The sequence below is a fragment of the Oncorhynchus clarkii genome, chromosome 29 (assembly GCF_045791955.1).
Source record: "Oncorhynchus clarkii lewisi isolate Uvic-CL-2024 chromosome 29, UVic_Ocla_1.0, whole genome shotgun sequence".
Classification (NCBI taxonomy): Eukaryota; Metazoa; Chordata; class Actinopteri; order Salmoniformes; family Salmonidae; genus Oncorhynchus; species Oncorhynchus clarkii.
This window is the reverse complement of record NC_092175.1, coordinates 29,039,755-29,066,556: the sequence shown is the minus strand read 5'-3', so window position 1 is coordinate 29,066,556 and position 26,802 is coordinate 29,039,755. Positions and strand designations below refer to the sequence as shown.

At 42.6% G+C, this 26,802-nt stretch overlaps 2 protein-coding genes across 17 annotated transcripts in view; both read left to right on the top strand.

The window, feature by feature from the left end:
- The window catches only part of LOC139387827 (mannose-P-dolichol utilization defect 1 protein-like), a 275,911-nt gene that overhangs the window by 118,399 nt on the left and 130,710 nt on the right, over window positions 1-26,802 (top strand). The window lies entirely within an intron of this gene.
- On the top strand, window positions 518-26,545 carry LOC139388649 (serine/threonine-protein kinase MARK2-like). Of its 16 annotated transcripts, none has more exons than XM_071135446.1 (20): window positions 518-639; window positions 725-1,899; window positions 11,097-11,270; window positions 11,651-11,704; window positions 12,078-12,126; window positions 12,574-12,639; window positions 12,850-12,920; window positions 13,040-13,096; window positions 13,270-13,506; window positions 13,612-13,731; window positions 13,879-13,978; window positions 16,803-16,915; window positions 17,006-17,141; window positions 17,276-17,427; window positions 17,519-17,607; window positions 20,264-20,398; window positions 21,261-21,524; window positions 22,238-22,264; window positions 24,662-24,697; window positions 25,076-26,545. In XM_071135446.1, the coding sequence occupies exons 2-20, from the start codon at window positions 1,840-1,842 to the stop codon at window positions 25,509-25,511; spliced, it is 2,376 nt and encodes a 791-aa protein (XP_070991547.1). In that variant the 5' UTR covers window positions 518-639; window positions 725-1,839; the 3' UTR covers window positions 25,512-26,545. The 16 variants fall into 16 exon arrangements, with proteins under 16 accessions (XP_070991547.1, XP_070991545.1, XP_070991555.1 ...); XM_071135444.1 differs by having other exon boundaries at window positions 13,879-14,014; XM_071135454.1 differs by lacking the exon at window positions 20,264-20,398.

The window sequence follows — 26,802 nt, the reverse complement described above, 5'->3', positions numbered from 1 at the left end:
ATGTGAGGGAGGGATGCCCGAAAAGTGTTGTAACGGAAAAATACTTATGGCCACAACTGTTAAACAGTTAGTGTATATTTTGCATTTGTAAAATTATTTTAATGTGATATGAAAGTAGAGGGCCTTTTGTTTCTTGAACCATATCACATTTGAGAATTGATTCACATTTAGATGGACTGTTTTGGCTTCCAGAGCCAGTTTACCTCTGAACATAACATATTGTAATGAAAAAGGCCTTGGACATTATAGGAGTAGGTTAGCCTACCCCTACACAGTACATATTGGACTAGTTTGGCATATAACACATAGAGTAAGGGGTGGAATGTTAGCATAAACAGACTGGTACCCAGGCTAATGTTTTCTTGTTCGTTTATTTTTCTCCTCTCATTTACTTCATCCACACTGATGTGAAAAAAATTGGTTTTTATACAAGTAGTGAAGGAGGTGACAGAAGAAATGACTGAGGAAACGAGGAAAGGGTTTCACTTAAGACTATTGATATGAACCCACTACTTCTAGTGTAGAAATAGATGAACATAAAACTTGTGGCTAGTCCAACATGAAGTCAAACCAGACATTATAGTAGATCTGAAAGAAGCATCGGATGAGTGTAAAAAATAAACTCCATCTAGCCATCTGGTAGGCTCCACCTATCTGATATTGTGGAAAATGTGTAGGCTAGCTATAGTATTTGATTTATTAACGCAGGATTGTTTGTTTTTAGGTGGCCGGCTGTAAAATAATCAGCGCAGACGCCGTCGAAACCTGAGCTAAACTCCAATTCTTGTCCGCCCGAGATTCGGCGACCCAGCAGCAATCATACTCAACTAGAGCGGGGGGAACAAACTCTGAATCAACTTGATTACTAGTCGCTGTATCTAGCTATTTTAATCTTGAAACATGCTAGTGTAGATAGCTAGCTTCAACCTATTTCACATTTTTATTAGCAATGCTAAAGACGGACGGGAGAGCTAGAAAGCTAACATTAGTTGCTAGCTGGCCAGGAAAAACACAGGACGTTGCGCTGGTTGTTTTACTCGTTAAACTCGCGGATTCTTACCTGTGCAGTGAAGAGAAACTAGCCTACGCTAGCTAACATCAGCAAGCTGCATTGTCAACTATTATGTTGTTTTCATTCGCATTACAGCTGAGGGTTGACTGTTTATTATAGTTCATGCTATGTAACTAGCGTTTGACTTTCCTTCATCCAAAGAGGACGTTCGGGTTGTTGCTATATATCGGCGTGGCCGAAAAAGTTTGCTAATCCCCGGACTAGATTTTACCGTATAACGTACTTGTAGGAACAACCTCGCGTTGGGTAACGCTTTAACGTTAACTAACAGAGCCCTATAACTTGACAGCTCATCGTACCCACTGCACAGCTCAGTGTTATTGGCGAAGCACTTTTGTACATCCAGAGAGTGGAATAGGCGCACCAATGTAACGTTAACGTAGCTAGGTACTGTAGCTAGCTTGTGAATGCAGTGATAACGTTACTTTATTCAGATACGTGTGAATCGAGAACTTTGCTTTTAACTCTACTTACATATTATTGATAGGTAGCTATTTTTTTTACTGACGATTAACTACTTCAGCTAGTAGGTTAGCTAGCTAGTTAGCTAGCTAGAGCTTTAGCTTGCTAACTAGCTAGCTAGTTTACGCCTTCGACACGTAGCCAGCTAGCCGCCAGACAAGGGTACTTATGAGAAACGTTTTGATAAGTTAGCTAGCTAGCTAACGTTAGCTAAAGAAACAAGATAGCCCCCCAAAACAGAGGACAGATGAACATCGAGTTTTGAGATTCTGTAAAGTTGTTACCCCCCCCTCCGGAAATTTAAGATGTCAACCCGGACAGTAACCAGGACGGCATTATTAACAATTGAACATTCTTCAAACCAGGTAAGCCAACTGCAGAAGCTAGATGGCAGCTAATGTAATGGCGGTAGGCCAATTCAGAGATCCAGCTAGCCAATATATCCAACCTTAGCCAGAAATACTATAGCCAACTTATACTTCTTCGATGGGGTTTAACAGCGGTTGGCATCCAAACTATAGCCAACCTAAACCACAAAAATCATTTATTTTTCCTAGGCCCCAGCTATCTAATGTTATATTTATAGGTAGCTAATTACACATTGTAGTTATGTGGATAGGAGGTCATGCAGTAGAATCTAAGGCTTTTTATAACTAGATAGCTAATTATGATCAGAGCCCTCTTAACTTTTAGGCATGTAACTTTGAGGGCTAGGACAAATTGTTACCATAGACACATTTTAGTTGCTGTGAGTTTTATGGAATTGGATAACACATCTCAGTAGGAAATGCCAATGATTTTCAAACTCACTTTTCCATGTCTTCTTCAAATCTTGTCATTTGTCAACAGGAGCTAAGATGATGTAATCTCTAACATATTTAATATATGTTATCTCAAATCTTAATGCTCTATTTCCCACATTGTTTGACTGTCTTCAACAGAATATCCACTGTTAGTTCGCGAAGTTGTAGGCCCAACTAGCTATTGCCACTTGTATGATGGGCATTCCATCATACAAATTGTCTGACGGCATTCCAAATATACTTTAGTAGGAATAGCTCAAATCAGGTGTAAGTAGAGGACACCGGACTTCAGCGCATTTGAGGAGCCACTCAGTCCTGAACACATTTGCTTGCAGTGAAAACTGGTTCTCTAGTGAGATTAGTGTTTTAGTCATTTAATTAAATTCTGACAATTGTCTGTACAAATCACAAATTGCTGATACTTATACATGGGTAGCAGAGATGCTGACGCATCCCATAGTGGTCATTGTGGTGAAAATTCCCTAACTTACACAGGCTACTAATTCCAAGGTTTTGTTAGCCACTGAATTTGTCTGAAGCAAGGAGTTGGCAAGGTTTAGCCATGCCCTGCCCAGCTTGTTTGACTACAGACTGCTGTTGATCTGGGCCCAGCTGGCAAATCTAAGTTCTTCCTACCCCAGTTTCTCAGTTTGTTCAAACCAGCATTTCCAGTTGAGCTGGGTGTGTAGGAGTTGTGTGGAGGCTGAGGGGAGTGCTCCTTTTCTTCATTTTGTCCGTATTAGCATTATTTGTATGCACACGTTTCCCTGTGTGTGTTTCTCGTTCTGGATATGTCATTATCATGTTCATGATTGATCATCAATGAAAGATGAAGAGAATAGTTCTCCATTTGGTTGTAGGTTTTTACAAATTCAGTTCAATAGGCCTATGTGGTTTATGTAACAGTGGCTTTGTTTTTACCAGCCATTCCCCTAGTGATCTTGGTTTCTCTCTGGTCTTTGTCATGTTCTAACCACACTCTCATATACTTGTAGGTATTAATAGCTCACATAGGATGGTGTTGGATGAGGGTGGTGGGCTGATTTTTAAAAGCTTGTCAACACTGTTCCAGCTTTGTTTGAAATGTATATTTGGTTTCTTGTCTGAAAGGATTCATCAGTATTTCTTTTATTTCTCAGCTTTGTAGCTTGTGCTGTTGTCTGAGGAAAAAGTTGACAGGTTTTAGTTAAGTAGCTAAGTATATTTACATTTACGATTCCTTGTTAAAGGGATACTTTTGGGATTTTGGCAATGAAGCCCTTTATCTACTTCCCCACAGTCAAATTAACTTATGGATACAATTGTTATGTCTCTGCATCCAGTATAAAGGAAGTTGGAAGTAGTTTTGTGAGCCAATGCTAACTAGCATTAGAGCAATGACTGGAAGTCTATGGTATCTACTAGCATGCTAGAAGTTACCATACATTTCCAGTAATTGCACTAACGCTAGTTAGCATCATTCTTTAAAACTGCACGCAGAGATATACAAATGGTATCCACAAGTTCATTTGACTCTGGGGATGTAGATTAAAGGGCTTCATTGCCAAAATCCTGAAGTATCCCTTTTAATGTATTGTCCTAGAATTGACTAAACCAGAGCCCCAGTGGGTAGAAAATTAACATTTCTCTCCCCCATAGTTCCACTATGCCATGCGTTTTGATTTCAGGATGTTTTTACTGTCATGCTCTTGAGTTAAATGCTTCTGACAGAAGTGTACAGTAGTAGAGTATGGATAAGAAGAGGTGACTGGAGGGAGAGCTCAGTTGGTGTCTATTTGTGGTTCTTGCTGCCTCTACCCTGACTGGAAATAACCATGGTGTGATATTAATACCCAGATAACTGACAAGCTGGCTTACACACCTCCTTTATTTACCAGTTCTTCTCCCTCTCCCTGCCAGTCTTACTTTGTTTACCCTCTCTTCTTTCTTGAAGCAGGCAATAAATAGTTTTCATTTTGAAGGGTAGCATAACATTTGCTAAAACAATTCAGAATTTAAACCAGGATACAGCGTGGACACCCACTTTCTAATTATCTAGTAGGCTTATTTAAAAAAATAAAAATAATGATATGTTTACTTGTTTAGGCCTATATTTGTATTGTCGCATAAACCGGATAGTTGCTGTGAAATGTGTTATAGAACTATGGTTCCTGATGCTCTAAAAGTGTGTTTGTGTGCTTGTTTCACTGTGCATTGCTCAGTCTGATGAGAGTGAGAGACGTGAGGGGACAGCCAGGCTGAAGTGTGTTTCTGTGTATATGAGAAGGTTGGGGAGGCAGAGTAAGGGATATGTTTAAAGTAACTGTCCGGTGTTAACAGATTTTTTTTTGTGTGGAAATATGACCTATAATTAATTACAATATGAGCTAAATAGTTTTCATTCCAAAAAATGGTAAGTAGGCCAAGTATGTTAAACAGCTTTTCTGTGTTTGAATGGTATGGGTGTACCCCAAAAATAGGATGGTGTGGGCATCAACTGGTCATAAAAAAATATGAATGCGAGTATACTGTTGATTGGCCAGCTCATCCTCCTCAGGAGGATGACATCATCCGCTGAGGAAAGCAAGTATTTTTGAAACAGTCTGTTTGAGGTTTGGTTCTTGAAGTTTTTTTTTCTTTTTTTCTCCAATTTTATGATTTGGACACATACGAGTATAGGATGAGTCAACATTATCTGGGTACTTTAGGCAGTAGGTTGCCATGGAAACACTACCACAGCACAACTACTTTGTCAGAGAAGCACTATTCCATCTGATCTTAGCAACACTAAAGCATTTTATCAACCTCTCATAGCAAACTTGCACATTTCTACAACTCATTTTATGTTCTGAATTGTTGAACGTAATGAGGTGTAAAAGAACATGAGTGCAGTTGTGGCAACAGGCCACGTTTTAGAGGGTCAAATTTTATTTGTCATGTGCCGAATACAACAGGTATCCTTCCGTGAAGTGCTTACTTACAAGCTCTTAGGCACCAATGCAGAATTTTTTTAAAGTAAGAAAATATTTGCTAAAAGGTAATAACAAAAGTAACACAATAAAATAATAACCGGGCTATATACAGGTGGTACCGGTACCGAGTAAATGTGCAGGTGTACAGGTTAGTCGAGGTAATATGTACATGTAGGTAGGGTTAAAGGTGACTGCATAGACATAGATAATAAACAGTGAGTAGCAGCAGCGTAAAAAGTTTTCCCTTTGTAATCTGTAATAGTTTGCAAGCCCTGGTACATCCGGCGAGCATCAGAACCGGTGTAGTAGGATTCAAGCTTAATTCTGTATTGACTTTTTGCCTGTTTGATGGTTGGTCGGAGGGCATGGTGGGATTTCTTATAAGCGTCCTGATTACTGTCCCACTCCTTGAAAGCACCAGCTCTAGCCTTTAGCTCAGTGCGGATGTTGCCTGTAATCCATGGCTTCTGGTTGGGATATGTACTTATTGATGAAGCCGAATGGAGGGAGAGCTTTGTAATTTTCTCTGTGTGGAATAAAGGTGGTAGAGTTTATTATTTAAAAGAAAAAGAATCTGGTTGCACATGTGGCATGCTGGTAGAATTTGTTAAAACGGATATAAGTTTTCCTGCATTAAATTCCCCGTCAAATAGGAGCACCGCTTCTGAGCGAGCATTCTCTTGTTTGCTTATGACCTTATACAGCCTGTTGAGTGCGGTCTTAGTGATTGAATCGTACAGTCAACTCTATATGTAAAGCGACTGCAAGGCTAAGGCGATACATGGGTTAAGCTGGGCTATGGAGATTGGTTGCCAAGGGAGATGGGTAGAGCCAGTTCATGGGTCTATGATTTCACACAGATTGCATTGGAATTACTGATAGTTGGATTAATTCTGACGTATTTATTTCGAGTTTGATTCTTTATTATTTGTGTACTTGTTTGACATTTTACTGCACTCTGTTACGAGCTAGTAACACGCACGCTGTAACATATGTGTACAAGACTAACAAACTTTGATTTGATGTGTGGAGGGACCAGAGCAGACCCTTGTGTTCATCCTGTCAAGGTTTTCAGGTTAAATTCTGGTAGGAGTTACTACAGTACTAGTTACTGAGCACATTCATCTTGTTTGTCTGTGTGTGAGTAAGAGGGAGAAGGAAGTGCATTAGGTGATTTTACACAAGGTAAAGGTTTTGGGTGGTTTTATTAAGGGTGTGGTACAGAGAGACTACTACACTGATTTGCTCATTTGTTGCGCAACTACAACCAACCTCAACCTTAAAACTCAACACTAAGTTATACTTCCTGTTTTCTCTTTAGTCATGGGGAATCCTTGACCTTCCCTCTTTTTTTTCCTCTTATCTCTTTCCCTCTCTCATTTCATCCCCTTTTTCTTTTGATTCTAGGGCACAGCTGTCTGAGCATGTCAGCTCTTGTCCATCGACTGCTCCCTCCCCTGCCTTTTCTCACCAGGGCTACTGCTCCCTCAGTCAGACAAACCCAGACATGTCTCATCTGCACTAGGAGCCTGACCTCGTCTTTGTCGGCCATTTCAGACTTAAACAAAAAAAAAAATTTGTGGGGGGGGGGGGGGGGTAATTACAATATTTCCTCAAATGAACCAAACCTACTTTGTCTTCAGCATTGGGACGGACAGGTGTTTTCTGGAGAGCCTGGCTGTGCGTGCTGCATGTGTCCGTGTCCTATTTTAGCCTGAGACCTCATGGCCCCTGTGTCCCTGTTCTTGGTCATCTATCCAAGCCATCAACTCAACACCCCTTTATGCTTTGAAGTCTGTGACGAGGGGGACACAGACCTGTATTGTTATGAATCGTTTTTAGATACTACTACACTGTTGGAGCTAGGAACACAAGCATTTCACTACATCTGCTAAATATGTGTATGTGACTAATAAAATTTGATTTGACATTTTTAACTCTGAACTAGGTCTACACCTTCGTCATAGAGCATGGCTGACATCTTTCTTTATAGAGGAAGTGACAATGTTCTGAAACCTACTGAATGGTAGCAGGCTGGTCAGTGCTAATGCTACTGTCAACCATGGAGTACACAAGTCCCACTGCAAGCATTAATGTAGAGTAGAAGGTAAACTTTTTTGCCTATGTGGATGTTTTTTTCCATGTGTGGATGATTCTTATGACAGAATTTGTAGCCTGATTGATCAGGGTGAATCTGAACTTTTGTCCACACCAGTGTTGTAGAGCATGGCTGAAGTGTCTCTTCATAGAGGAACTGACAAGGTTCCTATAAATCTGAATGGTAGCTGGGTCATTCATTTCAGCAAGCCGTGACACCCACCATCTCAGATTGTTCTGAAATTGTTTCTGTAGTTAGAAACATAAGATAAGCATTCCGAAAGCAGTATTTTGTTCAAAATATATTTCATCTGAGAAATTAAGCTAATTGATTGCACCCAAATTGGCCATTTTAATTTATAGTATTCATATAATATCCAATAATTATAGTAGCCTACCTAAAATTCCATTTGGAACAAACTGTTTTTCAAACAATGAGTAAGACATGAGGAATCCACGGACCCCTCACACCACATGCCAATCCCACCCCAACAATGAGTATATAGTGGGGCCTCCCGGGTGGCGCAGTGGTTAAGGGCGCTGTACTGCAGCGCCAGCTGTGCCATCAGAGTCCCTGGGTTCGCGCCCAGGCTCTGTCGTAACCGGCCGCGACCGGGAGGTCCGTGGGGCGACGCACAATTTGGCCTAGCGTCGTCCGGGTTAGGGAGGGCTTGGTCGGTAGGGATGTCCTTGTCTCATCGCGCACCAGCGACTCCTGTGGCGGGCCGGGCGCAGTGCGCGCTAGCCAAGGTTGCCAGGTGCACGGTGTAGCCTCCGACACATTGGTGCGGCTGGCTTCCGGGTTGGATGTGCGCTGTGTTAAGAAGCAGTGCGGCTGGTTGGGTTGTGTATCGGAGGACGCATGACATTCAACCTTCGTCTCTCCCGAGCCCGTTTTTAACACACAACCAAATTCATCAATAAAATATTTAATCAGCCTTCCTCAAATGAAGAGGATGATGACGCAGTATTTGCAAGGGGGGTGGGGGGGGGGGGGTCTGATTTAATTGGTCCTCAACTTGTGGCTCTCATTTCATTTCGGGTAAGGGTAGTTCCCTGGAGCAGGATTCGTTGCCATAGAAATTTACCTGGCTGAAAGGTGAGCAACTTTCGAATGACCGGATATCCCAAGTTGAACTCAGTTGACCAAAGTTATCTAGTTAACTCCTCAAAACTGCTTCGTAGGATACTCCTCTGGTCCATAGACAGCTTACAGGATTTTTAAAAAAGTAATTTGGGTGAACTATCCCTTTAACAATGAAGGTGGGAGATTCTTAAAAATATGAACTAATAGCAGGAACTGCACCATATAGTGGTCAGAACTTGGTAATATCAGGATGTACAATGGGATGTAAATCCAACAACTTCAATGACTTTCTCTGAACAGAAAAAAAAAAGTTTGGTCCAAATCGGATGTTGGGCACTATATTTATTCAATATTATAAGAATCCTATAAATTAAAATAGCTGATTGGGGTGTATTCAATTACGTTAATTAATTAGATTTAAATTAGATTATATTTCAACAAAATAATGTTGCAGGAATGCTAATCTTATCTCTTTCTAATTGAAACAATTTGAGGACACAGATGGTATGTGTCAATACTCTTTGAGGTGGAACGACCCAGCTGTCTGGTCAGTACTTATACTACTGTTAGCACTTGATGGAGTCCAAGTCCCAATTCAAGCATAAAAATAACAGGTCAACTACATTTGCATGTGTAGATGTGTTGTGCATATTGTTGAATGAGTCTTTTGACAGAATGGTACCCCACTGATCAGTGAGGTTTTGCTCTAATGCTACCGGCTCTGTAGAGACATGAATTTCAAATGTGCCAAGTGTTTGTGGTTCTTGTCATGCCCCTCTCTCCACCTGAGGCTGATCATGATCTGAACAGAGAGACATGGGGCTATAATGTATATGTGATGAGACCCTCCAGTCTCTCAGGCTCCTCCTGGCTGCTCTCTCCTCAGCCTGTCTCTGTCTCTCGCTGTCAGTCAGCCCTGGAGCTGAGCTTCCCATGACTGACGGTATGTCTGCATTTCTCTCTGTCCGGTCTTGTCTGTATGATATGTTGTATTTGTGAACGTCTTTTTATTTATGCATGTTTGTTTGATCTTTGTCAATGTGCCTGTTTTTGAATGTGCTTCTATCTGTGTCCCAGTGTGTGCCAACCTCGGCGAGTGTGATTGAAGTGCTGGCTACTGTGCTGAAGGTCAAAGCTGTGTTTGTGAGGACTGCAGACTGCATTGCTGACACGCTCTCAGTAACTGCAGAGCTCCTTTGCAGATCAGCTGGGTGCAAGACACCTCTTTGACATAAACATTGTACAGTAGACACTTGGTCCCTGTCCCTTACACAACAAGCCCACTGATGGCTAAACCATGTCTGCCAGTGCCAAGACAAATACAAAATGAAAACGAGGTCACCACACTGCCAGTTGTTGTATGGTAGTCTGGTTTACCCTGTTCTGCTCTGTATGTAGCCATTGAGGGGATGAGGCACTTCCTCATGCGTTTTTATGCCAGAGTCTGCTTTTGTGTGTGTGTGTGTGTGGAAGGGAGCGTTTAGGTGACAGATGTCTTCTGGCTCGTTAGGCTCTGCTGGTTCTACCGGCAGACTTTCAACAAGCTTCTGCTTTATCCCTCTATGAAACTGGCTGGGGAGGCCCACGACACAGAGACACACAGGCGTTACATAATATAACATTTACAAAGCCGGCACATCTTTTAATTGCGGATATTGGTGCATTTTGTTTTCCATATATATTTATTTTTATGTGGAGTGCTGTTTTCTTTCTTACAGGGAGGTAAGAGCATGGCTTGTTAGGAAATGTGATGTACTGTATTTGTCTCATAGCCCCTCTGCTTTTTGATTTCTCTTGGAATATGACCACTAGAGAGGAGCAGAACTGGACTTCTATTTCACAACAATGCTGTTTGTCAACTGTCAATTTATTAATAATCCTGTGGTCTTAAGAAGAATCTGTCCTATTTTCTAATTGTAAAATTGCAGAATAGTAGGGACGCCTCTGGCCCAGACTTGAACATGGAAATGAAGGTCCATGTGGCACAAACCACACACAACATAGAACTGTGCCATGTCAACAATGGCTTTTCTGTCCTCTTACATATGCTCACAAAGTAACAATCTTATCATACATGTCAGTCATACAGAGGGGGAGGGAGTGCGCAAATGGGGTACAATTCAGTGTTTGTGAATGCAGAGACATGTAAACCCCCCCCGGTCACTTTCTCTTCCTTGTTTTCCGGGGCTCCCGCACTCTTAACTACCTCTTTTGCCCACATGCATATGGTACCCTTCACCTTTTTTCCCCCTGCTCTCCTTTACTCCCTCAATCAGCCCCCACCCCCTTCCTTCTGTTCAGTCTGCTCTTTCATCTTCTTGTGAGTCACTCGTCATTCCCGCCTCACACTTTCGCTCCCTCTTGTCAGTGTGGATTTGAGCTGCTAGCAGAGACCAATACCCTCAGTGTCAGGAAAAGCCTCATTAGCTAAGAGCTGGGGTGACTATATAGATTGACAGATCAACATTATTGGCCAGTATCAAGTTATGCTCACAGTTGTGTTTCTGAGGTATCCTTTATGTCCAAAGCTCTTTCGCCTTTAATGGGATTCTGAAAAACATTGTCTGGATTTGTGGGTGAAGTGTTGCGTATGCCTAAGAGAATGCTTTGTTCCCCTCTTTCAGTCTCCCTCTGAGTCCAAGGCAGGCGGGCGTGCCAATATGCCGCGGTGCCGGAATTCTGTCCCCACGACGGCAGACGAGCAGCCACACATTGGCAACTACCGACTGCTAAAGACCATTGGCAAGGGCAACTTTGCCAAGGTCAAACTGGCCCGGCATGTCCTCACAGGGAAAGAGGTGAGGACAAACCATGAGATCAAAACAAGTCCAAGCACTGGATTTACTGACTGTGATGTTTGATCCTTTGTTGGATGTGGTTTTATCATTGTGTGCCCAATGTTGGCAGTGTAGGATCTTACTTCACTTGACCCATATCCCTAACATTCTGATCTCTTGAGTATGGATCAGTGGATTGTGAACATGTAACTGCCAGTTCTTTAATATGCTAATAACGTGCCATGTGATGTGGTTGCTGTGAGTGGGGCAGCACATGGATAAACAAAACAGAGTGCAGTAGAGTGGGGGAAAGTCTTCATCCAGCTCTTTCCACTGATGGGTGGTTCATCCTAAGTCTGCGGTTCTACTCATGTCTAACATGTTTTTTTCCCCCCCTAAAGGTGGCTGTGAAAATCATTGACAAAACTCAACTTAACTCTTCCAGTCTCCAAAAGGTGAGTGCAAGTAGATGCTGTGTGTAATGTCATGTGGTTGTTTTGATTTGTGTTCGGATAGTGTTTTTATTTCTGAAATAGAAAAAATAATGCTGAAATCAATGAAGATGGCAGTTCCTTCTGAAGGGCTTAGGGCAGGATATGGCGGTAATTACAGGAAATTAGACCCAAGTACTTCCTGTGGTGATGGTTTGGGTGTGGTGCCAGTACTGTCCTCAGTATATACAGTATATGCATGAAGACTCCCACACAGTGCGCATAGATATAGTTTTGGAGTATACGAGTAAAAATTATATAGAATAAACTGACTTTGTTTGATATAAACTGATTGATCCTCTGTTAATGGCTTGTCTATTTCTTCTCCGGTCCATAGCTGTTTCGTGAAGTGAGGATCATGAAGTTGCTGAATCATCCGAATATCGGTGAGCTTTGTGCTGCCCTCTCTTTTTAAGATTCTCATCAATCCCCAACCAAATGACAGAAACATGTTTGTGTTCTGCCTGCTTAATCTTGTGCAGATGCCTTTCTGAGAATATTGAGCATATACTAAGAAATTGACAGCTATGTTGTGATGGGTGTTGTCTAGGGCTGGGCGGTGTACCGTATTTTAACAATATTGATGCACGGACCGGTTTGGGTTTTTACTTTACCTTCTATAATGTTATTTGAATGTTTGTTAAATGTGGTATGTTGTGTGTAACTTCCATTTTTATAGTTTACTTCACTACTTGAGTCATCACTCTCCCCCTCTCTCTCCATAAAACATACTGTCCATTTTTTAACAAATACCATGATATGATATTTTGGCCATATCGTCCAGCCTTAGTGTTGTCGTGATTGGATTGAACTTTCCGCTCTTTTCTCTGTAGTTAAGTTATTTGAAGTTATTGAGACTGAGAAGACACTGTACTTGATCATGGAGTATGCCAGTGGAGGTGAGTAAAGGCACAAGACACTCCTTTCAACACACCACTCAATCTGAAATTCTGTTCTCAGCCTCTGTAATAACATCAATGCTACGTCCCAGTTCTGTCTCACTCTATTCACATGCACTCTGTTCCACACTTGTCCTTTCATCCTCTTTTGTGTCTCCACTGCTTTTTTGTTCCTTCAACACTGCCCTACGTTCTCTCTATCCCCCCCAGGTGAGGTGTTTGATTACCTTGTTGCTCACGGGAGAATGAAGGAGAAAGAGGCCAGAGCCAAATTTAGACAGGTGAGACCCTTTTGTCTGCTGGTTTCTTTTCTGTTTTTGACACCGTTTTGACAATGTTATTGACAATACTGTTTAAAGGGGAATTGTCATCCTAGCTGTTGCTCCTTCTCTTGCTACAGATAGTTTCAGCGGTACAGTACTGCCACCAGAAGTGCATTGTACACAGAGACCTAAAGGTGAGGATAGACAAGAAATGTGGAAGGTGTTTTTTGTGTGCAGATGGAGAGATTTATGGATCCAATTCAAAGTGACAGATCAAGATCATTACATTATGAGGTATGATGTTGGATATGTTTTTAAAGGAATGTTACAGAAGCTTGTATCAATAATTAACACACTCTTTCTCCAGGCAGAGAACCTACTCCTAGATGCTGACATGAACATCAAGATCGCAGACTTTGGTTTCAGCAATGAGTTCACCATGGGGAACAAGCTGGACACGTTCTGTGGCTCCCCACCCTACGCCGCTCCGGAGCTGTTCCAAGGGAAGAAGTATGACGGGCCCGAGGTGGACGTCTGGAGCCTTGGGGTCATCCTCTACACACTGGTCAGCGGCTCTCTGCCCTTCGACGGGCAGAACCTCAAGGTGAGCAGGGAACTGTGAAAGAGGAAGGGATACATGGGAAACAAGTAATGTTCTTGAATACCTAGCTACCCTTATCCTTGTCTTTTGTGCTTGTCTTCCCTTTAGGAGCTGCGTGAACGGGTTTTGCGGGGGAAGTATAGGATTCCCTTCTACATGTCCACAGACTGTGAGAACCTGCTCAAGAAGTTCCTCATTCTCAACCCAACCAAGAGGGGCAGCCTGGAGGTTAATAGTACCTCATCTAGTCACTGCTATTTCCTCCACTGCATACACTGTGTAGATGACTATAACGCTACTGTTAGTGCTTTGTTTCCCATCTTCCATCAACCCTACATCTCTGTCCTCCCTCTTCTCTCTGCTTGTGTCCAGCAGCAGATCATGAAGGACCGCTGGATGAATGTAGGCCATGAGGAGGAGGAGCTGAAGCCCTTCATCGAGCCCCAGCCAGACTATAAGGACCCCAAGAGGACAGGTCAGAACCCCGACCGAGCGGGGGGGTGGAAGAGAGGTGGGGCAGGTGTCTGGTGGATGAGCTGGTTGCAGCAGATGGGTTACTGAGGTGGGGTTTAGAGGTCACACTAATTGAGGGAGGGCTCCTCTATCTGAAGGTGCAGAATCTTTTCAGTCTTATTTTACGTGCTGTCTTAAGCTGAAATTACACGGAGAGACAGCGTGCGAGAGTAGTGAATGGTCGATTCACATATACTGCGTAGCGTATGCTGAAATAATTGTCATGAAAATCTGTTAAAAAAGTGTGTATATATATATATATATATATCACACACACACACACAGTGCCTTGCGAAAGTATTCGGCCCCCTTGAACTTCGCGACCTTTTGCCACATTTCAGGCTTCAAACATAAATATATAAAACTGTATTTTTTTGTGAAGAATCAACAACAAGTGGGACACAATCATGAAGTGGAACGACATTTATTGGATATTTCAAACTTTTTTAACAAATAAAAAACTGAAAAATTGGGCGTGCAAAATTATTCAGCCCCCTTAAGTTAATACTTTGTAGCGCCACCTTTTGCTGCGATTACAGCTGTAAGTCGCTTGGGATATGTCTCTATCAGTTTTGCACATCGAGAGACTGAAATTTTTTCCCATTCCTCCTTGCAAAACAGCTCGAGCTCAGTGAGGTTGGATGGAGAGCATTTGTGAACAGCAGTTTTCAGTTCTTTCCACAGATTCTCGATTGGATTCAGGTCTGGACTTTGACTTGGCCATTCTAACACCTGGATATGTTTATTTTTGAACCATTCCATTGTAGATTTTGCTTTATGTTTTGGATCATTGTCTTGTTGGAAGACAAATCTCCGTCCCAGTCTCAGGTCTTTTGCAGACTCCGTCAGGTTTTCTTCCAGAATGGTCCTGTATTTGGCTCCATCCATCTTCCCATCAATTTTAACCATCTTCCCTGTCCCTGCTGAAGAAAAGCAGGCCCAAACCATGATGCTGCCACCACCATGTTTGACAGTGGGGATGGTGTGTTCAGCTGTGTTGCTTTTACGCCAAACATAACGTTTTGCATTGTTGCCAAAAAGTTCCATTTTGGTTTCATCTGACCAGAGCACCTTCTTCCACATGTTTGGTGTGTCTCCCAGGTGTCTTGTGGCAAACTTTAAATGACACTTTTTATGGATATCTTTAAGAAATGGCTTTCTTCTTGCCACTCTTCCATAAAGGCCAGATTTGTGCAATATACGACTGATTGTTGTCCCATGGACAGAGTCTCCCACCTCAGCTGTAGATCTCTGCAGTTCATCCAGAGTGATCATGGGACTCTTGGCTGCATCTCTGATCAGTCTTCTCCTTGTATGAGCTGAAAGTTTAGAGGGACGGCCAGGTCTTGGTAGATTTGCAGTGGTCTGATACTCCTTCCATTTCAATATTATCGCTTGCACAGTGCTCCTTGGGATGTTTAAAGCTTGGGAAATATTTTTGTATCCAAATCCGGCTTTAAACTTCTTCACAACAGTATCTCGGACCTGCCTGGTGTGTTCCTTGTTCTTCATGATGCTCTCTGCGCTTTTAACGGACCTCTGAGACTATCACAGTGCAGGTGCATTTATACGGAGACTTGATTACACACAGGTGGATTGTATTTATCATCATTAGTCATTTAGGTCAACATTGGATCATTCAGAGATCCTCACTGAACTTCTGGAGAGAGTTTGCTGCACTGAAAGTAAAGGGGCTGAATAATTTTGCACGCCCAATTTTTCAGTTTTTGATTTGTTAAAAAAGTTTGAAATATCCAATAAATGTCGTTCCACTTCATGATTGTGTCCCACTTGTTGTTGATTCTTCACAAAAAAATACAGTTTTATATATTTATGTTTGAAGCCTGAAATGTGGCAAAAGGTCGCAAAGTTCAAGGGGGCCGAATACTTTCGCAAGGCACTGTATATATTTATTTTTTCGCTCTGTAGCCTCGAAGTTATTGTTGCAAGTTCCTTTTGACTCACCTTATGTCTTACAGGAGCCACCATACCTAGGCTTAACAGTTGTTGTTTTGCTAGCTTCCCCAGGATGTTGTAGCTAATAAACCTGAGCCGTTTATAAACAATTAAGTCTCGTTCTTTCTACATAAACAGTTCTCTTGATATCGGTGTCCTTGAGTTTTCCAGCTGTAGTTTGCTTAGGCTAAATGCCTATTATTGAAATCAATACATGTAGGCTGCAATTGTTTTCAAATATGTAGCCTATTTGACTGGCAAACCTTAGCTTACATCCCAGTGCATTTTAAACTACATCTTTAGTCTACTTAGCATATGAAAGATCATAACAATTCCTCTAATTCCTTTTCTACAAACGACCCACTCATTTTACCAGCGTTGCTCCACGTAGACATTAGAAAAAAAGACTTGCTGTCTAATTTGACACTTGCGGCCCGTCAGTTTTCTCTCATTCACTCATGCATTCTATTTCCAGCGTGATCATGCACTTCAAAATGGAATTGAGCATTAGTCTCTGTTACGTAACGTGCCCGTTGCTGTGTTGCCATGTGCCTACATGTTTAGTCAAACTAAATGCTAGACTTTTTGTTAACCTCTGTTCTTGTTTGCTGCCTTCCGTTTTATTAAATGATATGCCTGTACAATATAACTGTTTTGTCCATATAACAATGCGCCTCTCTGTGTTTTAGAGAACTATTGACCTGTTGCTTTTTAGTATGTTAGACTTGTGTTAAGTAGTCTCTGATATGCCCCTGTCTACAATGCATGTGTGTAATGTACTTCTGTCCTTGATGTGGTTATAAGGCTGACATTTTATCCATTCTGTCCAGATATCATGTTGCAGATGGGCTACTCTGCAGAGGAGATCCAGGACTCGCTCGTCAACCAAAAATACAATGAAGTCATGGCCACATATCTATTACTGGATTACAGGAACACAGAGGTACAAAGTGTATACACTCACATCTGTAGGAGCGAACTGTGTCCTACTCCTGCCATGGTAATATTGATGACCATCCCTCTTCCCTCTCAGATGGACGAATGTATCAGTCTGTCAATGAAATCCCGCCCAGGAAGTGACCTCACAAACAGCAATGCCCAATCTCCTTCTCACAAGGTACAGCGCAGTACCTCATCCAATCTGAAGCCCCGGAGAGCAACAGATGCAGGTAGGAAGCTGTTTGGGTTGACGAGGGTACTGCAAATGTTGAACTGTTTTTGATATATAGTCTTATTTGATTCTCATTCTTTGCGTCTCTGTCCCACCCTTTCTTTCTGTTGTCTGTCTCGTTCTTCTTCCCAGGTTCTTCTGCTTCCAAGCGTACCCAGGGCGACAACAAGCAGACAGCAGAGGATTATGGGAGGAAAGGTTCTGGCACTGGCAGCTCCACTAAAGTCCCCCCCAGTCCTTTAGCAACAGCAGATCGTAAGAGGAGCACCCCAACCCCCTCCACCGTGAGTAGACTTATTGTTCGGCATGCCTGCCACTCTAGGATTGATGGCATGTACACTACTGTACCTAACATCTCCTCAATGGGTCATACAGAACAGCATCCTGTCCACTGGTACGAGTCGCAGTCGGAACTCGCCGGTCCCTGAGAGGGCCACACTTGGGGTCCAGAATGGAAAGGACAGGTACACACAAGCACCCTTGCAGCCACAGGCATACACAGACACGCTCACATGGCTGTGGAGCTCTCTTTTTGGAGCTAGTCGCGTGTCTAGATGGCAGTGTTGGCAAGCAATGGTCAGCCGACAATCAAACACAGAAGCTAGCAGCTTCCCACCATGAGATGGAGTGTACATAGTCACACATTCACAACAGAGCAGAGATTTGACATTTTTCTAGAATGTATTAGTGACATTTGCAAAATTTTATGAAGGACTTAGAATGTACTCAAGGCCAGCTTACTCACTCACACAGTAATACACGGCATCTGTAATCAACTCAAACAATAATATCTTTGAACTCTAGCTCACACAATCATGGCAAGATCAGTTTGCTAACAATTATTTAATATTTTACCATTTTATTACCATATCCTTCACTGAAATGTTTAGAATACAGCAGAGTAGAAAGCCAGGTTTAGGTGCAGAATCAGGGGCCTCAGACACTCTGACACTTAACAGTATTAAACACATTGACCCTGATAATCAGATCCCGCTCCTTAATCTGGGATTTGTGACGCTGGCTGCTCTTGTATGCAGGTTACATCCAGGCACAAAAAGGGAAAAATGCAGGGGGGAAGTGTTTAAAGAACACGTTCTGTTGGGGATCGAGGGGGAGCAGCAGTGACTCAGACATGTTTGCTATAAAGACATGATTGCAGGGCAAACAGACAGTGGTCAGCTGTAGCACTACTGGTAGAACATCACTAGCACACATTCTCCTGACACAACAACCATTTGACCATTTTTTTGTTAAATTTTTAAGCAGTTTTTCCTTTCCCTAAACTTGTGTTCTGTCCTGACAGTTTCTCCCTCAATTTCCAGCACTTCCTTTGCAGCAAGATTATTTTGGGTGTGATGCTTCCCAGAAATAATGCAGTCTGTCATTAAACTCCCCTAATGAAAGCTCAGTGTTTCCCCTATATTAATTTAGAAGCTGCGGGCCGCTGCTTCTAAATCGTTGCCGCCTCGCAAAAAAAGGGGGGGGTTGGTAAAACGTTTTCAGTCTAAACATAAAACGACTAAAACCAGATATAAAGTACTGAACAAAAATATAAACGCAACATATAAAGCATTGGTTGTATGTTTCATGAGCTGAAATAAAATATGCCAGAAATGTTTCATACGCCCAAAAAGCGTATTTTTCTCATTCGGTGCACAAATGTTTACATCCCTGTTAGTGAGCATTTCTCCTTTGCCAAGATAATCCATCCACCTGACAGGTGTGGCATATCAAGAAGCTGGTTAAACAGCACGATCATTACACAGGTGCACCTTGTGCTGGGGACAATAAGGCTACTGTAAAATGTGCAATTTTGTCAAACAACATGTCTCATGTTTTGAGGGAGCATGCTGACGGCAGGAATGTCCACCAGAGCTGCTGCCAGAGAATTGAATGTTCTCTAACATAAGCCGCCTCAATGTCATTTTAGAGAATTTGGCAGTATGCCCAACCAGCCTCGTAAACGCAGACCACGTGTATGGCATCGTGTGGGCGAGCGATTTGTCAACGTTGTGAACAGATTTCCCCATGGTGGGTTATGGTATGAGCAGGCATAAGCTACGGACAATGAACACAATTTAATTTTATCGATGGCAATTTGAATGCACAGAGATAACGTTACGCAATCCCGAGGCCCAGTGTCATGCCATTCATCCGCCGCCATCACGTTTCCAAATGATAATGCACTGGGCCTCGGGATTGCTGTTGCAAGGATCTGTACGCAATTCCTGGAAGCTGACAATGTCCCAGTTAGTCTGCATACTCAGCAGACATGTCACCCATTGCCCATGTTTGGGTTGCTCTGGATTAATGTGTACAGCATGTTCCAGGTCCCGCCAATAGCCAGCATCTTTGCACAGCCATTGAAGAGGAGTGGGACAACATTCCACAGGCCACAATCAACAGCCTGATCAACTCTATGTGAAGGAGATGTCGCGCTGCGTGAGGTGGTCACCAGATACGGACTGGTTTGCGGATCCCTGCCCCTACCTATTAATATATATTTTTTTTGTGTGTGACCAATGCATATCTGTATTCCCAGTCATGTGAAATCTATAGATTAGTGCCTAATGAATTTATTTAAATTGACTGATTTCCCTATATGAACTATAACTCAGTAAAATCTTAAACTGTGGCATGTTGAGTTTATTTTTGTTCAGTATAGAAAAGATAATGCAGCTATATATATTTTAAATAAGATCATGTTTGAGAAGTAACACCCACCAAAATATAAACTAGACAGTCGGGGAGAATTCCAGTAATGTCATGGCATGGGGGCCTCCATTGATTTTATGTTTGAGTCACTCAGATAGCATTAGAATGCGGCATAAGCCATTGCAAAATGTGTTGAATTACAGGAAACTAGCTTTAAAACTACATCTACAACCGTGGCTGAAAAACAAATCTTAGGGGAAACACTGAGGCTGTTATGTTTAGTCATCCAATACAAACCTGCATTATTTGAGATGCTGTGTTGTCTGTGATAATGTGCATCAGTGTGGTTTCATCCCCCCTCAGTGTCCCTGCTTCCTCCCCAGTTCTAACCTTGTTACCCCATGGCTCTCTTCCACCCCTCACGGGGGACGGTCGGCACTGGGTTTATTCATTTCTCGCCCTCAGCCTGACCACCCCAGGGTCCCGTGCCTCCACAGCCTCGGCAGCTGCCGTACTCTCCTCCTCCCACCCCCGACATCACAAGTCCTTGTCCACCTCTGCTCACCCCAGCCCCCCAGACATCCATGCACACCGGCCCAGGCAAGTGGCACCAGGGAGTGGAACACAAGAACAGCCACACTGCAGAAGGGAGAGTAGAGTGGATATGAAAGGTTTTGGGTTAGATGGTTCCTGGTTGCAGTTCTCAGCATTGTGTGTGTCCAATATCGGGAACAAATTGGTATTAAAAGATCAGCTGTAGGGATTAAAAGAGTAGCAATATTGCTGTTAAAAAGGCAACCCACTTTTTTCTGTACTTTCCACCACCCCCTGAAACACAAGCACCCTGCCTCTTTGTGAAATATCTTTCTCCCCACCACCACCACTGTCCTTGTCCAACCAGTCCTATCACTAATCTTCCACTAGAAAGCCAGATCCTGCAAAACCCTCAGTTACACATCACACACCATCACAATTTTATCTTGGCCCATCCGGTGCCGTTATGTTTTTTGCTGCAGTGAGCCTGAACCCTTTCAGCTCCTGGCTGGTGTGTGCATGTCATGTAATCCCCTTTAATACGTTCTGCAACTCCCTGTCCCCAAACACAACTTGACATCTCGTGGCCCATGCACATTGTTCAATTTTGTAAAAAAAATAAAAATTAATGTTTCCTTGTGAACTAGCTATAATGCTGGGATGTCCTTCACATGTCAATTGGTTTACGTGTAATCCATTATCACTGAATAGTCACAGCTCATACTGTGGAAGCTATTTTCTCAATTGAAAGGGTGTTATAACCTCTGCCAATATGATCATGTGTGTGGTTTACTCTGAAGTGCAGTAAGGTTTTTATCATAAGTTCTTTGTGGGAAATGGCTAAAGCAGTTGAAACTTTTGATGTGCATAATCATAATGAAATATATAATTGTCTCTCCTCTTCCTACTCACAAAACTATCAAAACAGCACCGCCCCTCAGAGAGTACCGGTGGCGTCTCCTTCTGCCCACAACATTGGCAGTTCCACGGCGACAGACCGTTCCAACTTCCCCAGAAATGTGACCAGCAGAAGCACTTTCAGTGCCGGCCAGCAGAGGGCGGCACGGGACCAACATACCTCCACTTATAATGGTCCCCCATCATCCCCTTCCCTCTCCTATGGGAACAGCCAAGCCCGAAGAGCCGGGGGCACTGGTATCTTCAGAAAGTTCACTTCTAAATTTGTGCGCAGGTGAGCGAATGGGGGAATGGGCATCTGAGATGTGTGATGGGGAAGATGACTAGTGTTGAATCCAATGATATGCTGATCACATCCTGGTGTTGAACGGCTTAGTAAATTACAGTTAGGTGTTCATGTTTGTGCAGCGTGACCTTTGGACTGTTTTATTAGCATTTGTGTGTCCCTGTGATGAGTTTTTTTGTGCACGCAATGCGCTTGACTACATGTACTCCCCTCTTTCAGGTTAAGTTGGTTTGAAGCAGGTCATATTTCTGTGGCTATGGTCAGTTAGCACATAGTTGAAGCAGGTAGGGAAGTTACTGTGTGAGTGTACCTTGAAATACAATTCGGAATATCCTACTATAGTTTAATTGTTTAATGATAAATTGTACAACACCAGGAATTAAAACTAAGTAAATATAACGTCATAATTGGCATGCATGTTTCCCATCCAGTGCTAATGTTAATCCTAATCTGAGTCCACTGTTCATGTAACTGCTCTGCCCCGAACATCCTGAATACTATGGTAATGTCAGGCTACAATAACAGCCATTTTGTGACCACCTGTTTTGCCCAAGCAGCTCACCTCCTGAGGGACACCGGGGGAGTATTCATGTATTTGAGTTGACTGACATGACATGTATAACAGATTGGCTGTGGTTTGTTTTGGGCACGTTTGTGTACATACCGTTTTTTTTTTTCTTCCCCCCTCCCCTCCGTTGTAGAAATCTCACATTCAGATTCCCCAGAAGGTAGGCAAAAATAACCACACACTTGATTCTGTCAACTATTACCTTGTGTCCTGTCCTATCTATCCTCTGTAAGGCTATCATTTTATGTGTCATGACCCTTTTCATGATTTTTTTTACACTTATTTTTTAACCATTTGCCATTTATACTAACGCGCCCTGCTCTCGCCATCGCCTGATTCACCCTCGTCTGCTGCTCGGCTCTCTTCATCCCTCAGTGAATGATACTCCTCCCTTCTTTCTCGCATCCCTGTTTCCTTTTTGACTCCGTTAGTGTTATCAAATGTCATCCTGTGGGTCCTTGGCCAAGTCAATAGAAAACACTGTGCTTCCCAGCCTGTGGCCGTGCTGCCCAGCCTGTGGCCGTGCTGCCCAGCCTGTGGCCGTGCTGCCCAGCCTGTGGCCGTGCTGCCCAGCCTGTGGCCGTGCTGCCCAGCCTGTGGCCGTGCTGCCCAGCCTGTGGCCGTGCTGCCCAGCCTGTGGCCGTGCTGCCCAGCCTGTGGCCGTGCTGCCCAGCCTGTGGCCGTGCTGCCCAGCCTGTGGCCGTGCTGCCCAGCCTGTGGCCGTGCTGCCCAGTGCACAGAGAACTTAGAGCACAGATAAATGGTACCAGTCTGTTTCGCTAACCTTCCACTCCTTGTACTCCGTGTCATATGCCAAAGCATGGAGTGATAGCAGGGTTTTTTTCTGGATGAAAAAGGGGCTTAGGGGGTGACGGGCGTGGCAGGGGGCGCGGTCTGACCGTGGGGCGCGGCCACATTTTTAATGCCCCCCCCCCATCTTGGCGTTGTAGAGCTATTTTATAAGGACATATTCTACATCTTCTCCCTTGGAGCTGAGAAAAAGTAGCTATAGCTATTTTCCTGCAATTCTATGCATTTTGCCATGGCTAATGCTGTTATTTTGCACAAACATAATAATCTATATTACTAAATTCAATGTTTTGGGAATTTTCAATTCTTCCCAACTGTCTAGCTTTTATTTTGGGGATCGTTAGTTCTCAAAGATTATAAAAAAAATATTTAGGTCCATTCATCTTTTAAAAAATGTTTTCTGATTTTTAGTTTACGTTTACACTTGGTTTTTCCATCCCGAAGATACATTTTGGTAACCTGAAAAAAAAATGCTTAGGTGGCCCGCCCTAGCATTTCATTTTGATAATTTACTTATGAAGCTTGCATTTTGAATTTTTTGTTAAAATATATTATTACATAATCAAAATGTGTTGTAGCCTTAATAGACAAGTTATTGCCTGTGTGTTTATATATATTTTTTCAACTCACGACTTGGACTTGAATCAAGACTCAACCCATTCTACATGGGATTTGACTTGAGACTTGGACCTTGAGACTTGCTTGTGACTAATAATTGTGACTTGGTCTCAGTCCTGAACTATTTGCAGGATAGACATTTTTTTATTTTATTTTAAAATATTTTCAATGGTATTGAAAAACCATCCTGTGGCTATTTCTAAACACCCCGGTCTGTGGTATACTGCCCAAGCCTTGTGGAAGAGGGGGGGCAGTGAAGTGTTTGTTGGCAATGTAGCATCGCTGTCATATTTTTGGGGGGATATCTCCTGCCTTTCTTTCTCTAGTCTGATACCAGACCACGGTCCAGGCTGCACTGCAGTTTGTGCTTAACAACCTTATTTTCAGCAACGTTCTGCAGTTTCTTTTACATATTTTTTTAACCATGGCTTATCCGCTAATAATTTGTCTTTTTAGATGTAGTTTTTCTATTTTGAGTGAGTTGACTGCAGAGTCATTAGAGATGTGTATTTCTTGGCTCTAATATGATATTCTCAGCAACCAAGATGTCCATTCAATCAGAAAATAAGTGAAGATTGAAAGTTTTGACGTTTACAAAAATGTGCATCAAGGGGTGTATGTATTTTTAAGTCTTATTGTTGTGGGTGCAGACTTAAGGATGTTGGGCACCTTGAGAAACTGAGAACAGGTCTGCAGAATGCCTGCATATGCATCTGACAGATGCTGTTTGTTGTTTTTGATGCCTTGCTGTGGGAGTTTGGTGGTGATGGGATGTATTAACATAACAAAGATGTGATCTCTGACCTTTCATTCCAGTTGTATGCTAAACAAAAAACAACAGTTTCCATGGATTGTGAGAGTCCACTTTGCGGTGGGGGGATGACCAAAAACGCATTTGAATTTGTAGAGGTACCTAGTTATTCTCTCATAGCCCCCCCCCCCAAATGTAGTGGCGCTCACATTAAGTAAATCTATGGATATGTGCAGCATGTTTCTAAGAAAAGTACTATAGAATCTGGAAGTGGAAGGTGCAGGGGTTGCCATGGGAGTTGGTAGTGTTTGTTCTAACCTGGTAATAGCCTAATTGGAATTTTGGGAGACTAAACTTGTGCCAATTTTTTTTGCGGAGCCCGTATGAGGGAGAGGGTCGAGATGAGGCCAGCAGGTGAGGAATACAATAGTGAACATTTGATCAATCTGTTGATTCAGTGATTTTTTTTAAATTATTTTTTTATATATATTTTTTTTAATCAAATAATCATTACATTCATTGATTAAGGTGGTGTAAAGAATAGCATGATTGTGATCATATAGCTCATTCAATTTTGACAATGCAAGCATAGATATTTTAATAACAGGAGACATGTATTCTGCAGCTTAGTGAAGCTTTTCATGTTCATGCACATGCTGTATCTTTGGCTCCCCCTGTGATTGAATGCATTGTTAACCAGCCCATAAGATTCCTGTTTTGTCTGTCTCCCCATTCTGTTTCGCTCCTTTTTTATTATATTACTGTCCTTTCCTACTTTCTTTGCAAACTCAGACCCATGCTGACCACCGCTGAGAAGCTGGAGAAGGTCACTCTGGGCTCTGTAAGAGACGAGAACAAGGACTTCCTGTCCTCCACCTCTACGGTACCCAGCACCCCGACTTCAAGCCTGACCTCCAAGGACCACAAGCCCCGCTCGCTGCGCTTCACCTGGAGCATGAAGACCACCTCCTCCATGGAGCCCAATGAGATGATGAAGGAGATCCGGAAGGTTTTGGACTCGAACAGCTGCGAGTATGAGCTGCGGGAGCGCTACATGCTGCTGTGCGTGTCTGGGAATCCCGCCTGTGACGACTTTGTCCAGTGGGAGATGGAGGTTTGCAAGCTGCCCCGCCTCTCCCTCAACGGGGTTCGCTTTAAGCGCATTTCTGGCACGTCCATCGCCTTCAAGAACATCGCTTCCAAGGTTGCCAATGAGCTCAAACTTTGAGCTTGTGGATGAGTAGTGATGATGATGATAACAAGGAGTCGGCTGGTGGAAGGAGACAGACTGGAGCACGCAGGCAGAGAGGCTAAACTTTGACACAGAACTGAGTTGAGAGGGCGACAAAGGAGCATGGAGAGACTTTTGGGTTGGGGAGGGGGTGCAAAGAGTTTAGGGGAGGTTGCGTGTATAGACCTTTTAAGGGGATTGTTAATTTTCTTGAGGGGGTGTTCTTTTCGTTTGGGTTTTCTATCCTCTCCCTCTGACTTTTCTGTTGTCTTCTAAGACAGTTTTGTTTCTACCTTAAACCTCACGATCCTCTTTTTCCAAAAGGAATTCATTGATGGAAAATATTAAAGGAAATTAGTTATAAAGCAATGAACTGATTGTGGGTTTAATTATATATATTTTTGTTGCCCAAAATAGCCCTGGACTCAGCCAGCTGTAACCCTCAGGCCCTTCTCTCTCCATTATCCTGCACCAAGGACAAACGGTCTAAACACCATGTTACTGCATCTTGTCCCTACTTTCAGCTGTCCGTTTTGAACAGATGAAGAGACCTGCAGTTTGACACTCTGAATGTACAACATGATTAGACGGATGTATCTTAGGTACAACGCATATTCACTACAATGTAAATTGGATTTGACATCATGTTCTGATTCTGATCAGCTAATGAAGGCTGCACAAGGTTTCTGCTTCAGTGTGGTGGTTCAGAAAGCCATTTTTACGTCACAGCACAATGTCTTACTTGATGGTAAAGTGGAAGTGCAGACTGGATTTACCTCTTTGCTCTGATTACGAGCCTTCACCACCCTTTACCCCAAGCCCCTTCAATTAGTTTTTGTTTTTCTACAGCAGGAGTAATTTATCTGATGAACTAATTAAGGGCCAATTGATAATTATTGGTGGATTGTAATGTAATTAAGAGTTGCTGGTTGGTTTCAATGTGCTGCACTGGAATGTCTGAATTCCCTTGCCTTTCTCTGGAGAAAATAATTATTAATATTGTTATTAAGAATAAACAAAGTTGGATGATTTATTTGCTTGTGCTCTTCAGTTGTTTAATCTGTTTTATATACAGTTGAAGTCAGAAGTTTACATTAACTAATTTCTTGTGCACAAACTATAGTTTTGGCAAGTCGGTTAGGACATCTACTTTGTGCATGACACAAGTCATTTTTCCAACAATTGTTAACAGACTACTATAACAGATTATTTCACTTATAAATTCACTGTATCATAATTACAGTGGGTCATAAGTTTACATACACTAAGTTGACTGTGCCTTTTTAAA